General features: G+C 43.7%; 3 protein-coding genes across 4 annotated transcripts; 1 reads left to right on the forward strand and 2 right to left on the reverse strand.

Moving 5' to 3' along the window:
• LOC100832807 (homeobox-leucine zipper protein HOX12) lies at nt 1-1465 on the forward strand. Its single transcript, XM_003558530.4, has 3 exons — nt 1-275; nt 378-718; nt 888-1465. Exons 1-3 carry the CDS (start codon nt 185-187, stop codon nt 1173-1175), a joined length of 720 nt encoding a protein of 239 aa, XP_003558578.1. The 5' UTR covers nt 1-184; the 3' UTR covers nt 1176-1465.
• Nucleotides 1466-3062: 1597 nt separating this feature from the next.
• Nucleotides 3063-7316, reverse strand: LOC100838757 (deSI-like protein At4g17486). 2 transcript variants are annotated; one of them, XM_010230727.3, is made up of 4 exons: nt 7061-7316; nt 5524-5741; nt 4147-4434; nt 3063-3599 (listed from the first exon to the last, which is right to left on the reverse strand). In XM_010230727.3, the coding sequence occupies exons 2-4, from the start codon at nt 5735-5737 to the stop codon at nt 3358-3360; spliced, it is 744 nt and encodes a 247-aa protein (XP_010229029.1). In that variant the 5' UTR covers nt 5738-5741; nt 7061-7316; the 3' UTR covers nt 3063-3357. The 2 variants fall into 2 exon arrangements, with proteins under 2 accessions (XP_010229029.1, XP_024313573.1); XM_024457805.1 differs by lacking the exon at nt 7061-7316 and adding an exon at nt 6337-6801.
• Nucleotides 7317-11616: 4300 nt separating this feature from the next.
• Nucleotides 11617-15761, reverse strand: LOC100833118 (serine--tRNA ligase). Its single transcript, XM_003558531.4, has 10 exons — nt 15510-15761; nt 15351-15421; nt 15097-15258; nt 14631-14736; nt 13415-13608; nt 12866-12969; nt 12603-12786; nt 12323-12502; nt 11995-12216; nt 11617-11907 (listed from the first exon to the last, which is right to left on the reverse strand). The coding sequence occupies exons 1-10, from the start codon at nt 15640-15642 to the stop codon at nt 11893-11895; spliced, it is 1371 nt and encodes a 456-aa protein (XP_003558579.1). The 5' UTR covers nt 15643-15761; the 3' UTR covers nt 11617-11892.
• Nucleotides 15762-16927: the final 1166 nt, after the last annotated feature.

Here is a 16927-nt window from a genome sequence, read left to right on the forward strand (position 1 = left end):
GGCCAAGCTCCGAGCTTGCTCTCAGATCGACTCGGACACACACGGGTCACTGCTGCCATCTAGCTAGCGTCTCTCTCAAAATATCCAAGCTGCAAAGCCCAAAGCATCGATCAGAGCCGGCCGGTCGAATATTTAAGCGTTAGTAGTATTCTTGTGAGTTTTGCTGTTAGCTTTACTTGAAAAGATGAGCCCCGAGGAGGAAGAGACGCTCCTGTTCCCTTCGTCGTTCGTCTTCCCGGAGAGCTTCCCGGCACAGGCCGACACACCCGCCTCCGGTAAGCTCTCGTGTCCATCTCCTAATAATTAACCAATTCAGTATATTCGTAGGCGCAAGCTTAAGCAAAGAGCTAACCGCAATGTGTTGTCGTTTGATGAAGGCGGGGAGCAGAAGAAGGCCGGGCGTCAGCGGCGGAGGCGTAAGGCGAGGCTGTCGGCTGCGGCGGGAGACGGCGCAGCAGGGGATGACGCGGCGAAGAAGCGGCGTCTGAGCGACGAGCAGGCGCAGTTCCTGGAGCTGAGCTTCATGAAGGATAGCAAGCTGGAGACCACGCGCAAGCTGCAGCTGGCGGCGGAGCTGGGCCTGGACACCAAGCAGGTGGCCGTGTGGTTCCAGAACCGTCGCGCCCGCCACAAGTGCAAGCGCATGGAGGTGGAGTACAACAAGCTCCGCGCCGCCCACGACGCCGTCGTTGTCCACAACTGCCACCTCGAGGCCGAGGTACAGTACCGAGTACTCTCCAGCTAGCTCTCTCTCCAGTGCACTTCACTTCACAGACATAGCTAGCTTTCTCGTACTCACCATGTAGTAGTTGTAAGGATTTTTTTTTGGCGGTTAGCTAGCCAGTTGTTGATTGCCTTTCTAACATGTGCACATGCCAAATCTGCAGCTGCTGAGGCTGAAGGCGAGGTTGGCGGAGGCGGATGAGGAGAAGAAGCTCATGGCGGCCTCGGCGGCGGCGACAAACGGATGCGGCGGCGGGGGAGGAGGAGGAGGAAGCAGCAGCCCCAGCTCGTCGTCGTTCTCGACGGTGACGCAGCTGATGGGGCAGTTCGGGATGGAGGAGGCGGCTGATCAGGCCGATCTCACATACATGAGCGAGTACGACTACAACAGCTACATGATGGACTTGGCCGGCAGCAGCTACCTCGGAGGAGTGTACGATCAGTTCAGCTGATTAGAATTTGGATGTACATCTGGAGGGATGATGAACAGACAGACCGGTGCTAGTTAATTTACTATGGTGTTAATTAATTAATCAACGGGAATTGCAGGTGCAGTGCGTATGTAGCAGTAGTAAGTAGCAAGTGATCTCAGAAGTAGTAGCACTATTGAATTAGCAGTATCATTGCGAATCGATCGACGCCCAAACGAGGAAAATCTATCTGCTAAGCCATGTACATTAGTAATTGGAGATCTTTGTAAGTAGTACTATTATGTTATGGAATTTGTGATGGTTCGAACCAACTTGATGTGGTCTCACAAGGCGTATATATATATGCACGTGTTTCTAGTTTGCTGCCAGCTTCTTAAATCCGTCATTGTTGCCAATTCGTTCCTGATCTTCGGATTGGATCGTTTGGAGGATCGGCCTTGGCCCAGCTGACTGACTGGGCTTTAACTCAGTTCTGGGCTTTATCACACGACACCATAAAAAAAACACCACCTGATGTTCCATTCGTGCTTGAGCTGTTTTGTTTCATCGTCAGTTGCTCCCTACCTGACTTTCCCTCGAAAAGTAAGCAGGAGTATTTCATCATCTAAAAAAGGTACAGTATGTAGAAGTATATATCAGTTGTTCTCAACTTTCCGTAAAGGAAAAAAATAATTCAGCTGCTCATCTGTACTGGCACGCGACAGTAGATACCCTGGCGTTGAGCAGCACAGCAAAGACAGAGAGACCAGCCAGCCACACAGGAGTTAGTGCACATACAGCGGTGCAAGTGTACGACTCCTCTAACTCTTAAGTAGGCGGCATAATAGCATCCTACGAGTAGACGCGCGATGTGTCGCCCGGAGGAAAAAAACCGCGGGCGTTATCCACAGCTAATGATTGCGGCAGCGAACCCCGTCGTCATCTTAATTCTTAAAGCCGTCCTCCCGCGGCGATAAGCTGCAAAGATGACCCCGATCGGTCCATCAAAAGCTTACTGGAGTCGTACCACGTAGTACTGCTGCCAGTGTGCGTTCGACGGGGACGTTCCTCCTTCGGGTTCCCGTCGCACGCACACTCGCACAGCAAAGACGAGGAACGCGAGTGAAAACAAAACAAAACGAGAGCGAGAGCGAGTGGCAGCCGGAGCCATCGGCATCGTTGTGTTGTTCTTCCATTCCTTCGTTTTTTCTTTCCTTGAGGGCGCAAACGCCAAGGGAGTCAAAACCGTCGCGGTCCCGGGCTTTATGGCGCGTCACGAATCACGCCCACGCCGCCCCCTGCACTGCCGATGCCGATGCCGATGCCGCGGCTCGCTGGCTGGCTGGGCTTTGTGGGCGGGGGGGGCACTAGAGAACAGAACACCGAGGGGGAAGCCACGGTAGGGGGAGGCGGGGCCCTTTTGCTTTGTGTTGCTTTGCTTTGCTTAGTCGTGGAGGCATAGTAGGAGGAGCATTCTTATCCAGGATGCGGGGTGCCTCCCCCCTGGAGGAGCTGTTCGTACGACGAGATTGGAACACAGGACATCACGCAGCTTTCAGCGCCCGCAACCGTCACACTCCCTGGGTGGCCCCGGCGCGGCAGAATAATGCGCCTTGTTACTTGTACTACCCAGTTACTTGCATGGTTGTTGAGTGAGATGCCGGATACAGAATCACAGATCTACCTCTACTGCTGAGCTCAGCACCGGCATAGCCGCATGTGTTTTCTGTAGCTTACTGCTGATCTTCAGAAATCACATGTACTGAGTAGTTTACAGCAATGGCCATAGCTGCAAGAGGAAGTGCAGCTGGTTGGTTTTTACTGCTGAACTGAAGTGAACTGAGCGCTGAGCTGTCGTTTGACCGTTGAATGCAGACGACAGATGATAAAACACAGCATGGACATGATGCAGGAGGAAGATGTCAGGCATGATTGGCTATAGGTGCTTGAACAGCTGAAAGAATAGATGATTAATATACAAATCCGTTCTGGCCGGTCTAACACCACATTACAGGAGTGGGCACAACTGAGCTGAATTCATACACCCAAATGAGATCTTTTGGGATGTGTTCCACAGGGATTACATGATACAAACAAACATCGAGCAGCAGCATCAGGCTGATACCGAGCAGAAAAACAACTAGCAGCTTGCTACAGCACTCTAGTGCCCCTTTAGATGCGCCGCTGCCCAGATTAGCCAACTTGGTATCAAAAGTTACAGGGGCTACCTATTCTTCAGTGATGTGGTGCTGGATTTCCTTGATGAACAGCTCGGAAGGCGCTCTTTCACAGGTGATGGCGGGAATGGGGAAGAAGGGGGAAGCTGTCTCTGACTGGAAATGGAGGAGAAACAGCTCAATGGATTCCTCAGACGCCTTTTCTCAGAATCCTCAGGTTGACTGTTTGGATCATGGCCGACCGGGGAGATCTTGAGTGACTCCGGGAGGAGGCAGTTGCAAATGGCACCTGTAGACAAAGAAGAGAAATGTGTTCCCAGTTCATAACAAGAACTACAAGGGAACACCAAAATGCTATGGCAAGCAGGAAAGTACATATACAAGAATCTTAGTTCTTTTAAGACTATTTGAATCATTGTTCTGAATGCAATGCCTGTTTAACACGCATCACAAAAGTTTAGTGCTACTCGTGGCTGAAGCTAGACTTCTCAAATCTTTAGTAAAAAGAAAATCAGCTGCCAGAAATTCAGGTGTCATGTGCACTGCAAGGTCTCGGGTTCCATTGCCGTGACTTGTGAGGACTAGAGAATTGCACTAGCAGATGATGTGATTGCAAAAGTACAACTTTACAGGACATATTGGTAACTACATTTCTAGAAACTAAAGTGGAGATGGAATTTAGTGATCAGGAATGATGGCGGTAACTATCAGAGTGCTCAATGCATTCTGACTATGCACATTATGCTGCACTCATCATTATCAGAAATGCCTTTGCTTTATGTAACCGTTGAACAACTAATAATAAGCACTAGTATACTTGCATAAAGGCACAGTACCTATTCTGGCGAGCCGATTCACCCATTTCGGAATTTTGTTGCCAGTCAATTTGTAACACATATCCTTGCAGAAGTGGTTGCAGTTCTTCATGATAAGATGGTAAGTATCTCCATTGTAGTTTACTGACTGTAGCTCCATGAACTGCCTAACTTGGATGGGATCTAAGCACGTTGTACCAAGACATATTGACTTCCTGAATCTGAAACCAGGGCATTGACGAGGCTCTACCTCAAATACCCCGCTTGTGGGATAATCATGTGCCCCGAATGCATATTCGACGCCATGCACTGCACACAGAAAAGAAAAGAAAAATCAGAATACAATGTTATTCATATGAAATCTTATTGGAAAAGATAAACCTGTCCAATTTAATTTGCACGAGCACAGGAAAACTAGAGAGGCAAGATTTTCTTTGCTTTTTTTTCACTCAAATACACGTTCCACTTAACTCTTGTTGCACCTTTTCCCACAAAGATGTGATTGGGGGAGTAAGCTGAAGATATACACCATAATAGCAAGTCTCAAAAACACTGGACTCATATCCAGAAAGATCCTTTAACTTCATTTCTACGAGACAACACCCATCTATATCTCCAAAAGGATTTGTTTATTCACCTTTCTAAACCATCCAATTTGGATGGAAAGACTTTGTTTTGCACATAAGTGTAAGCCATTATAAATTGGTTGTACCAACAGGAAGAGCGATAACAAGATTTTTTTTCCGGTGTGAAGAGAAATAATAAGATTGTTTTCACCATTTTATAAATTTGCAGTAGTAGGGCAGAAATAGGTTTCCATCGTATGTTGAATGTACAAAATTAATAATCAGACCTACGTGAATGTACCAAATTTACGCTAATCACAGCATTGGCAGCACACACGAGTAAATGATCTAACTTATATATGCTATGACAAAAGTTATACTAGCCGAATGCCCATAGATCTAAATGCTGAATTACTAAGCTACTGACCAGAGAGACGCCTGAAGACACATTACGACCAAGAATCCTGATGGCCAGAAGAAGCAATTATTACCTAGAAAGTAGAAAACCCCACTACGCCGATGGTTCATTCAGTTAGGGGGAAATTTTGTTTTCCTAACGCAAACTCGAGTAAGCAACAACTTGATTGGAGAAAGTAAGCTGTGGCTTATTGATGATTTACAGTTAGCTGTGATGAGCCAGATAACTTGGAATGATATGAGCAGCTCAGGTGAAATAAGTTCTTACTAGGCAGCAATATTGCATCAGTACAGCTATATGGAATTAAAAACTAATAGTTCTAAGACCAAACAGAACTGAAGATAGCTCATGAAGTGAACCACCATGCAGATGATACGTTAATTTAAAAAAGATGTGTATGACAGAGAAAAGAACCTTCAATTCCTGAGTGAAATATACCAAGGCCTGCCCAATATATATAGCCATTCATGGGTGTCAAATCATACACATTAAGATAAACCGGAGTATCATTTGGTGATTGACCGGACGCCTGAACCTTGGGAAACAGAAAGAAGCGCATGGCGGATTTCCTACTCAACTGTAGAGGCACAAGGGACTTCCATCCAGGGCGTTTTGTCCTTAATTTCATTTTCCTGCAAATAATCAAGTGAGATGTCAATATATGAAGGATCATTATACAAATAATAATACGAGACAAGGAAACCTAAGAAAGATGAAATAGCAAAGGATTCATTTTCAAGGACTTGTAATATAAATGCAGGAAACTGGAAATTTGGTATATTGTACTACTTGAACCACCCAATTTCCAAAATATGGAATTTGCTCAGCATGCTCTCTACAAGTCCAAGTTGGCTTCTTAACTACAACAAGCGCATTAGATTTAGCTGCATTCTCCCTGGGATACTTGAAAGTGGAAAGGGTTCTTCATTTCCTCAGTATGTTCCCATATACTCCCTCCGATCCTAAATTGTTGTCGAAATATTACATCTATCTAGACGCTTTTTAAGAATAGATACATCCATATTTTGGCAAATTTGAGTCAAGAATTTAGGATCAGAGGGAGTAACAAGCTGAGTAGCTCACTCTTTGGCCCTTCGGCATGTACTACTTTGATATCCGTAATCTTCAGTTTGAAGGGACAATGGATAGTAAAGTAATACTCCTACGACTAGGAAGGTAAAACTGCAGTTGTGATTCCAATATCACAACAATGCAACTGAGTCTTACTGAGAATCTCAGAGAAATGCAAGAGCTACTTCGGTTTGAACTTCCTCAGGCTGCTACCCTTACAAGCTCAGCATTGTAACTGAGTCAAAGCACCCATGCTCTTAAGACGCTCTAGTTTGAAGTGTGAGACTATATGAGAGAACCAACAGAAGCTCTACCCTTTATCAAAGATCGATTCCTCTATGTTTTGTTAGTGACAATGCCGCATGATTTTCAATCCACCTGAAACAGTTACTTCTGAACAGACACGTGAAAGACGGAAAAGAAACAAGATCACTCTTTTTCAACAATGCACCAACCAGGTCGGTACCAACTCGGCTTTCATGTACCGTTCCCCTCCATTACTGGGAAGTAGGAACTCGGGCTTTCAGGGACAGTGCCGTAATACACCACCCAAACTCCAACAACTGCGTTGGTACAAGTGAACAAGCTGGACTGCCGCCGCGAAAGCAACGTCTGGTACTACCAAACTGAACTGAAGCTACGAAAGAAATTCAACGGTTATACTCGTTCCAACTGAGGGGAAACGGACGATGTTGACATGAATCAGCCGTAATTTCACCCCCCCCCCCCCCCTCCAGCGCCCTGCTAGCTTTTACCGAACCAAGAACCGAGCAACCCAAGAAGCGAAGAGAGCCCAAGAAACCCAAGAAAGAAACGGAGCTACAGATCCGAGAGCCAAGATCTCGCCGCATTTGGAGGAGTCAAGAAAGCTGCTGCTTACTGCGGGAAGGGAGGCCTGGCGAAGAACGACGGTGACGGCTAGGAAGACGAGGGAGGCCAATGGCGAGGCCGAGGCCGAGGCCGAGACCGCCGCGGCCCGCGCGGCGTGGAGGTGGAGCCGGGGAGAAGGGGAAGGAATCCGAGGAGGAGGAATTCCTGGAGGCGCAGTCGGGTGGTGGTGGAGTGGTGCTGGTTGGTTTCGGGGAGGGGGTCTCGTGATGGCTGGGGAAAGGCTCCTCCCGAGAGGAACAGGGGCCCCGCCCGTTGGGGGCGTCTATGTAATTTATCGCCTTGTCTGCTTCGTTTTCTATTTTGTTTTTCTCGCTTTTTTTTTGAAAGCTCTGCCTTTCATTCGTACGTCGGTTAATTAATTGGAGCGTGATAGAAAGGACAGACAGGCAGTCTCCATGGAGAGCTGCGCTCGGGCGGGTTTTAGGGAGTGAAGGGTAGAAAAAATAATCTCTCTTTTGAACTAGTAGCACTACAATTTTAAATCAGCGTAAGCTTTTCTTTTTTAGGAAAACAGTAAAAAATTGGACTGCATATATTTACATTTTTAGTTTTATAAATGTACAAGGTAAATGGGGATTTGTTAAGTGTTTTGCTTCCAAATACATTTCTCTTATATCACCAAAAGTGGTTATTTCGGATATCGACGGTCTTCAGAAGATAACTTTGACTAGTTTGTGTGAAACATTGTACTTGGTGAAACTTATTGAAATGACGTATCATTGAAGTGCCTTTTGGACAAATATTATGTGTATGCCTTTCAAGCATATAATAAAATGTTTTAAAAAATATCGATAGTCAACGTTTAAAACATTTGGTTTTAGTGCGTTTTCTTTATATGAAATCGGGAGCATGACTCCTTGATTAAAAAAAAAGTTTGATTTTATATATGCCAGCTAACAAAGAACCAAAGGGACTATTTTTTTTTAAGAACTTGTTTGAACTATTGAACTAAATACGGATCTCACATGGTAAGTACTGTTCATCCAAACACGCTCTTGTGATCTGCAAGACATTGACACTGACAGAGAGATGCTCTCAAGAGCCCTACCTAAAGTATGTTTCCACGATGAAAATTCTATGGAAGTTTCGGAGGATTCGGAATGATTGCTCAAGTTCTCATGAGTCATTAAACTCTTGCATTGCGCTCCTGATGTATTTTCAGTTGGTTACTTTTTGTCCAGCTCGGAGGTCTTAAAAGAAAAAGAAAGGCATTGCTTACAAAAGCGCTTAGATGTCCCAGTTATTGGTTCTCGGCCAAATCCATTAGCTTTTGTTGACGTCCACACACACATGCCTTACTGGATATACAGATTTTGTTTGTATTCTATAATCAACTCAATTAGTTGTAACAGCAAGGAAAAAAAAGACGTACTAATCTTAAAAGCGAACTCAATGTCTAAGACCGCGAGCGACGGTCAAGTTTAATTTTCCCGTAATGCAAATTTGGACGGCCTCTGTGCAAAAAAAAAAGAAAAAAGAAAATATACTATCTGCATACACAGATTGCATTGGAACCGTCTGGCACCTTTGGCTAATTAGTGCCACGTGAAACCTAATTATTGCAACATGGATCTCAATCTCATGAATAATTTGAGTTATCATCAATACGAGTATACATACATCTATCCTAATTGTTTCTATCCAAAAGGTTGTCATTGAATACGTTTTGTGTGTGAGAGAACGTGATTTATATTAAGTTCCGTGTTAAGGGCGTGACGATGCGGTGATGGCACCCTTTTCTTATCAATGCTTGATTTGGAAGCGAGAGAAATAAAAAAATACTAAGCCTTTTTTAACTAAGAGATGATTTTTTCACAATAGTGATAAGACAAATTCTCATTATACTACATTTCACATACTGGTGGGCATCATTGCCCATCAATGGTAAGTCTAGGAAAGAGGCGGCTACGGTGGCGAGGTTGGTATGTTGGTCTCTTTGGAAGCACCGGAACAAAATCGTCTTCAATAAGGCTCAGCCTAGCGTAAGTCGAGCGGTTGCTGAATTGGCAGTCGAAGGTAGGGCTTGGAGACCAGCTGTTTTGCTAGGGGATTCCTTGTTTAGTAGACTACCTGTTGATGTTGTCGAGTGGAGAGACACGGGTTAATCTCGTTGTAAACTCGGCCTTGGGCCTGCGTCGCAGCCTTCTTCTTTAATGGATGATACGGCTGCTTGGGTGTATTCTAGAAAAAAAAACTAGGTTTCACTTTTTATTAGCATCTACTCCCTCCGTCTCATATTAAGTGACTCAAATTTGCCCAAATATAAATGCATATATGTCTAAAAAGTGTCTAGATACATGTAATAGATAATATGAATCTAAGGAAGTATTTAATTAATTTTATTCATCTAACATCGTAAGATATGGCACTAAGAGATAACATATTGTCTTACTCCCTCCGATTCATAATAAGTGTCTCGTATTGAGTACAAAGTTGTACTAAGTATGAGACACTTATTATGGAACGGAGGGAGTGAATGCATGTTTTGTTGTCTTTTCTAAGCAACATGAAACACATAAGAGAAGTGTCTTATCAACCATTGTACACGTCCAAAGACCATATGTTGATTGAGACATGGTATATAATTTTCTCTCCATTAATTAGGCATCCACGTCAACTTTTTGACTATATGGCATGATTTTAGATACATGTGAGATGGAGCATTAGAAGAGTCCTATACACACACTTAGGGCATCACCAATAGTTTTGTAACAATTGTTGCTAAGTTTGCCATGTAGGATTTTTAGATGTTGTCGCAGAGAATAATGAGAAGAGAAAGCAAGTTTATAGTAATATGTAAATCAAGTTATCAACGACAAATCATGCACAAACCCCAAGGTGAAATAAGAGAGCAAATATTCATACATCACTTCCTATTGGACCACACTCTATTGGAGTATTTATATAATGTATTGTTGGTCGATGATATGGACACTTTAACCTTGAAGCAAGGGAGAGACACTTTTGGGCTCCTTCTGAAAAAATAGACGAGATTGCTTGAACAGGAACACAATCATTAGAGTGGGGTGGGTAGTTAATGTACTTGGACTTCCATAATTGAGAACGGAGTTCTCAAATAATTCCGTAGAAACACATGCTCCGTATACCATACTATTTCATGAAATTGTCATCTAGTTGACAAATGATGAGTTATTTATTATTGGATTGGCGAACATGGCCAGCACCACATGGCACATCTGTCTCAATGAAGCCTAACTTGTTAATTTCACCACTTTTCTTTTCTTTTCATAAAACTCCTGTCTGACAACCAGCCACTTTTCTTTCTCTGCTAGCAGTAATAAAGAATAAGACATCGGAAACAAGCCGACCATTGTTCATCGTCATGATAGTAAGATCAGTTTTAAAAAACTAAAATCCTTTGCAAGCCAGTTTGCCTGCACTATTGATCCTTAATCACGGGGGTCTTCTGTTTTACACTGCCAAAACGCACAGCCAGCGTGGTCACAATCCAGACCTGAATATAAGTAAAACCTGATGAAGGTTGTTAGCAACATTTACAAAACCGTCAGATGGTCCCGTCACATAGGCAAAACACATTTTTTTTTCGTACCTAAAGGTACCTTGCCCTGGCATAGTGCCATGCATCCAGACGCCGGCCACTTATCACTCCCCTGCATCTGGGGAACCACTTTGAATCATCCCCACTTTGAATCCTCGATGATTCGTCGTTACCAGGCCTGCCTTACGCTTCTGGATTGTAGCAGAGGTACTGCAAGGGTCGACAGGTCGTTTAGTTGGGTGCCCAAAGTTCGGTTCACCGGAGATGAGATTGGCAGCATGGTTTGCCAAGCATGAAGCATCGGAGCAAGATGCGCATAGAACGACGTTCCAAGCTAGAAGAGTTTGTGAGATTTGTCTTGTCAGTGGCAAGGAATAACAAGGGTTGTCTTCCGTGCAGAACAAACTCTGCTTATATCCCAAACCAGACTCCGGAAATAAGTGACTTCAATTTGTATAAGAATCTGGAAAAATTCAGGTCACTTATTTTGGGATGGAGGGACTAGTAAAGTTTACCCGGATTGGCAGGATAGCATGCAATTCCATATCCAAATTAATTTATTTTGAAATAAAAAGGTAAATCGAATTCAAATGTGACTGGGGCAGAAGCACATGTTATCCTGCTGCAAAGACAGGGGTCTGAAAGCTATCCAAATGTAACTGGTTGGAATAAATTCAAGGGCAACAGTAACATCGAGCAGTGAAAGCCTGGAGCATGGAGAAACAGCCCTTATCTGACATACCAGTAATATCTGTAGCACGTTTTGCATGTAGATAACACAAGGGTAAATGAGTCAATGCACGAACAAAGATCAAACTCAAGGTAATGGTGGGCAGCGGCACAGCCATCGCAACGTTGCCTGGCATTGATGCACCGCTCGGTTGGCGGTGGAAAGGCGTTAACACCTGGGGTCGAGGGGAATCTGTTATAACGTTTTTATTTCTCCTTTGTAGTAGCCATGGTCTTTCTGTCCTACAAGTGCCATTGCTACTCAGGCAGTTGAGTTAGGATTTATGCAAATCAGATCATTTGAATAAATAAATTAACTTTTAAACATTTTACACTTTTATAGTGGGAATCTAGAATCAATCAATTAGCGTAACACAAAAAGTCACCATAACCTCTAATATTTGTGGTAAATTGTGTGTAAATATCCTGGATTGAATAATGTTGTAACCAAGCATCCAAGATGGGACACCAAAGCTTTAACATCATGATCATGCTACATACCAACAACAGCTTAATAAAAGGATGCATATCTGCCCGACGAAAATAAGTTCCAGTCTGGCCCTCTTTACAGCTCAAGCAGCATTTCCCTGTTAGCGGAGGACAAGAAGAAAAACTCAGATGGTGGATTAATATGTTTTCCTAAAAGACAGAAAAGGTAGAGGCACTGAAAATACCTTAGGTTTAGACTTATTGGGTTTGGAGTCAGCAGCTTGTTTGCTATCAAGAGGTTTCTTGAAAGGAAGGAAATCTATTCCACCCATGAATGGTCGCAGTGCCTTTGGCACTTCAACACCATCCTCCTTCTGGAAGTTCTCCAGAATACAGCAGAGGGTCCTCTCAGTTGCAGTCAGTGTAGAATTCAACATATGAACAAACTGCTTGGATTGCTCATCATTCTGCAATTTTAACAGAAATCAGTGGTGATAACTGATCAGTCATTTGATCTACAGTGGCAGAAGTAAAGCAGAGTCATGCCAGCATCCATTTGAAACAAAATCATACCTTTTTCTGGCCAAAGCCTATTCCAAGCCTCCTTGCTTGATAATCTGTGCAATTCGAACAGGACACTAATTCTCTGTAGGTTTTGGATGCTGGGAACCATGCTTCCAGATCATACTTCTTAGCTGCAGCATCATTAAGAGCACCAGACACAATCGAAACAAGTTGATATGGTAGGCCAATCTGCAAGATGGACATCATAGAAAGGTTTGAGACATGTCACGAAGACAGAGTCTAAGATATGAACATGTTGTTCAAGGTTGGCAAAGCTTCCAATATGTACCTCCTTATAAAAATCTTCTGAATTTTTAATCATCTCTTCATGCAATTCCCAGGAATTATTGTCATTTGGACTTGTAACACAGAACTGTTCAATCTTCTCGAACTGGTGGACTCTGAATATGCCAGCTGTGTCCCTCCCGTGCGAACCAGCTTCTTTCCGGAAGCAGGTCGAGTACCCAGCATATCTAAATGGGCAGAACTTATGATCTTATTACCACTGCGCATTGACTAAAGACAAGCTACCTAAAGTTAGGCATTACCCACCTAATTGGCAAATCGGCAGGATAGATCCGGTCACCTAGATGGTAAGCACACAGTGGTTGCTCGGATGTAGCTATGAGATACTTTTCCTCTCCGTCTCCTGTTACCTGTAAAATGCAAATAATGTTCATGGACATATTATTACAGTATATGCTGGACTAAATAATACTAGAAACATCATCTTCTAGTTCAAATCCAACAATAATTTTTTGGAACTGTACATATTATGTTTACAATCAGGGTTTTGACTAGTGTTGATTCAACACTGAAGTCGCCAGACTGTACATGTTATGTTTGCTAGATAGCTAGAACTAGAATTGGAAGGATACTTACCTGAGAACCGTTACCAATCTGCCTAAGACATTAATAATACTGGAAGATGTTTACCACAAAGCTGTGAACACAGAAGGGCAAATCGGCAAGAATATGCTACCATACTACGAAAAAGCTTTGGAAAATATGGTCTATTTTCAGCAGTACACAAATAAATGCAAGTAGAGTTGCTGAATACATAACACCATAATATGCAAGGGAACACCTCTTTGGCCTTACTTTGTAAAGCTCCTCATCAAATTGGGCCAACTGGGCACATCTTGCCATAGTTTCCTTTCTCATGAAAAAAGGAGTTTGCATTTGAGTGTAGCCTCGTATGCCCAGGAATGCTAGCCCAAAATTTATCAACGCCATGTTCAGGAGGACACCATTACCCTTCAAAAAGTAACCTCTTCCACCAGCTACATCAGCACCTGTCAAAATTGAATAGGCAACAAAGTATGAGAGGTACCTTAAAATTTAATGAACTTGAGCTATCATGGAAAAAAAGAGAAGCTTGCTACTTTAACTTGAAGAACGATTCTGCATAAGTTAAATGGAGCATGTATATGCAAACATAAAAGGTTGCTACTAAACTTGATTATATGGAGTGGCATGACACAGTTCTCCATCCCATATTGTCAAGGCGATGTACCAACTTTCTTAAGCATGTCTATGACTGCTACAGGGAAGAAAATGCAACAATGTCCTCGATCAACTATCTTTATCTTTACTTCTATAAAACAGTCAATTAGTGGCGCTGATCCATCACCTTTGGACAACACCACTATTTTATTGCATCGCACGTTGATTTGCCATAAATCATCAAGGTGAGAACGAATATGGATTTTACGATCTATGTAACAGATAATAGAACAATATTCTCTTTAAACATGCTTGTTTTTGTCCGAAGCAATGCACGGGTATTGTGCTAGTCAAGGAAGATATCAAACAGGAGCAATAAAGGACAATGGTTTGTGCAGCACTAAAGCACTGAAGTCAGACTTGCTGATACAGAAGTGGTAGTTGAAACAAGAAAATGCTACCAATGAACAGAATTTTGGTACCTAAGTCTGGCTAAGAAATTTTGCCAAATTAGTCATCGACAACAGCAACCTATTAGTCATCCACTATTGTGTGCATAGGCACATAGAATTCAGTGGGCAGTGCTGATTATTAAAAATTCATCAAAGAGAAAACCTGTATTGGGTATGCTATTGACAGTTGTCATTCTCCCCAAGTTCTGAATAAAGGTTGTTGTGTTACAGAGAGGCATCACAAAATCATAGGCAGTCATTCTAGAATGACTGTCAGAAAAATAAAATAAGTAATTCATCATGACGACAATCAGCGGGAAAAGGAATATGTAATAGAACATTCAATCAAATTTGAACCGAGCTATCCCAGTAAAGTGGGGAAGTATTCAACCAACAGAAAATGTATTTTGAGCACATACCCTTCTCCAGAGCTACAATGTCAAGCATTATGCAAAGATCCACATGATTCTTCAAGTTCCCCTCCAACCTCCTTTCTCCCCATGTACGTACAATAGCATTGTTTGCCTGTGAGAAGGAACTATCAGATCGCTGGAGCTCAGTTTATTTCAGCTATGTGAAGCAAATCTCAGCAGGAAACACTTCTAGAATTGGACCTAGTCATCGAGAATAGGCATGCCCGGTTGCTCAGAAGAAAAATCAACCAAACTCCACTGAATGCATAATATGTCTTGTATTACTATACTATAGTACCTAAGACGTAATAGGAACTCCGACAGCAGAAACAGGAGAGCGAGAAATAGGTTGAATTGAAGCTAGTAGTTCTATGACTTATGTATCACAAATAAGCAATTACTTACACCACTCGTATTATCAAACCAATAATCACTCATTTATCGAAATTTAAGGCTTGCCCTTTCAACACACCTCGTCGTTGCTGACGGGCACAGATTCATGCACGAGGTTGCCAATGGTGACGAGCTTGGCATCGAGGGTGCTCTTGGCATCCTGCACCTCCGTCTCCTTGGCGGCCAATCTGCTCTTAATCTCTTCTGTGCTCTGTATCAGCACCGTTGCATCCAGCCTTTTCTGCAAAGGGCACGCCCACCGTCAAATGCAAATCCAAAGTACCGCCGTGATACAAAACGAGAGCAAAGCAAAGCAAATCAACGCGAACATACGGCCTTGAGCTTCCCGATCTCCTTGCTGGTTTTGTTGAGCTCCTGCCGGATCTTGTCAAGCTCAAACTGCCCTGCAGCAATAATAATCCTGGGGCTCAGGGACTGCGGATCGGCAAGGTTTTTGAAGGGGGGAGGGGCCGGGAGACGAGGAGCTCTTACTCTGGCGCCACTCCTCGTCGAGCACGATGACCTCGTCGACGAGCTCGACGGAGGCGAAGCGGCTGCGCTGCGAATTGCGTACAAGGTCAGGGTCGCCGCCCTTCTCCTTGCGGAAGAGGTTGATGTCGAGCATGTTCTCGTCCGACGGCGGCTAGGAGTGGCGGCGGCGTAGGGGAATGGCCCGTTCTGAGAAACGATGGCGAGATTTCGTTTTCCTTTTGTTTTTGGGACGGGGAGCAGGGTTTTGGCCAAACGGAAACGGGGCACCCAAGTTAAGTGCGATCCGATCATCCATATGGCCAGTTGGCCACCGGGCCGTCCGTTTAGCTTCTTCTTTTGTAATTTCTACATTTCAGCCCATCTCCTCTCCCTTCTCCGTTCCTATTTTCATATTTCAGCGAGGATCCATCGGTTCCCCCGCCTTATGCCGTCATCTTGGCACCGCGAGTTGGGGGAAAACGGTCCTCTTAGATGCATCCAGAATATATTAGTATTTTGAACTGTGTGGGCATTATCAACAGCACTAGATGCGATGTTGTTCACAATAAAGATATTTTGGTTTCCTCTGTTGTGGGCTTGTGGCAGTGTCACAGGACCAGAGCGTTTTACTAAAGGTAGGTTCGATGTTTCATATGTATCGTAGATCTGTTTATACGGATTTGATGCGTTTTTGTCAGTGTATAATGTTGCTTTTGTTGGTCCGATCTTTTGTGGCTTTGGAGTCCTTGTCTTGTGTTATTGTGAAGATTTTGTGGTTGGCGGACCTGTGCATTTAGAGGATCTTTTCCGGACCAAGTACGTTCAACGCTCTCGGCTTCCCATCTTCGAGGGCCTTTTGAAACTTTTGAACGCGGTCAAGTTTGTGCAAGGATCGAGGAGCAATTTTGCCATTCCAGTCTAATTACAGTCTATTTGCTGAAGCTCAAACGGTATTTCGAGTTGCAAAGATTGATACCACGAAGATGTCTTCAAGATATTTTGCGGTAATTGTTAATTGTAGAGATTATTTTATAATTTTTTGCATCTATGATTCAAATCACTCGCGTGTAAATGATTTTTGAGTTTGAATAAATTTACAGGTGATTCTAAAATAAAAACTTGCAAACAGACCCTCTAGGTTCTCAAAGTTGCATTATACATCCAGCTCTACGGTCCTTATACGGTAAACTCTGTATTCTGACAGCCTGGTTCCACACGTCATAGCCTCATGCTGACTCGGTGGTGAGTTTTCTAGAAAACCCCTCCTCTCAGTCTATTTTCCTCCCACGGTTCGCTTCTGCTTCTCTAGGCGGTCAAAACCCCGCCTGGAGTTGGAGGTATCGAACAGCAACAGGCGCAGACCGAGCCTCCAGGAGGAGCACGTCCTGCGGCCCGTGATGCTGAACTCCTTCGCTGGTCGTGTAAAAAGAGGAGGAGAG

The sequence above is a fragment of the Brachypodium distachyon genome, chromosome 1 (genome assembly GCF_000005505.3).
Source record: "Brachypodium distachyon strain Bd21 chromosome 1, Brachypodium_distachyon_v3.0, whole genome shotgun sequence".
Lineage (NCBI taxonomy): Eukaryota > Viridiplantae > Streptophyta > Magnoliopsida > Poales > Poaceae > Brachypodium > Brachypodium distachyon.

Bases quoted from the DNA above. Each gene is read 5' to 3' on its own strand.
- LOC100833118 (XM_003558531.4), bottom strand. From the start codon at position 15,642: ATGCTCGACATCAACCTCTTCCGCAAGGAGAAGGGCGGCGACCCTGAC. The intron at 13,609-14,630 runs GTATGTGCTCAA...CAATTTTGACAG, and splicing joins CATTGTAGCTCTGGAGAAGG to GTGCTGATGTAGCTGGTGGA. The intron at 12,970-13,414 runs GTAAGGCCAAAG...TGCATTTTACAG, and splicing joins TTGATGAGGAGCTTTACAAA to GTAACAGGAGACGGAGAGGA.
- LOC100838757 (XM_010230727.3), bottom strand. From the start codon at position 5,737: ATGAAATTAAGGACAAAACGCCCTGGATGGAAGTCCCTTGTGCCTCTA. The intron at 4,435-5,523 runs GTTCTTTTCTCT...TTCTGTGTGCAG, and splicing joins ATTTCACTCAGGAATTGAAG to TGCATGGCGTCGAATATGCA. The intron at 3,600-4,146 runs GTACTGTGCCTT...CTTTGTCTACAG, and splicing joins GAATCGGCTCGCCAGAATAG to GTGCCATTTGCAACTGCCTC.
- LOC100832807 (XM_003558530.4), top strand. From the start codon at position 185: ATGAGCCCCGAGGAGGAAGAGACGCTCCTGTTCCCTTCGTCGTTCGTC. The intron at 276-377 runs GTAAGCTCTCGT...CGTTTGATGAAG, and splicing joins GGCCGACACACCCGCCTCCG to GCGGGGAGCAGAAGAAGGCC. The intron at 719-887 runs GTACAGTACCGA...CCAAATCTGCAG, and splicing joins ACTGCCACCTCGAGGCCGAG to CTGCTGAGGCTGAAGGCGAG.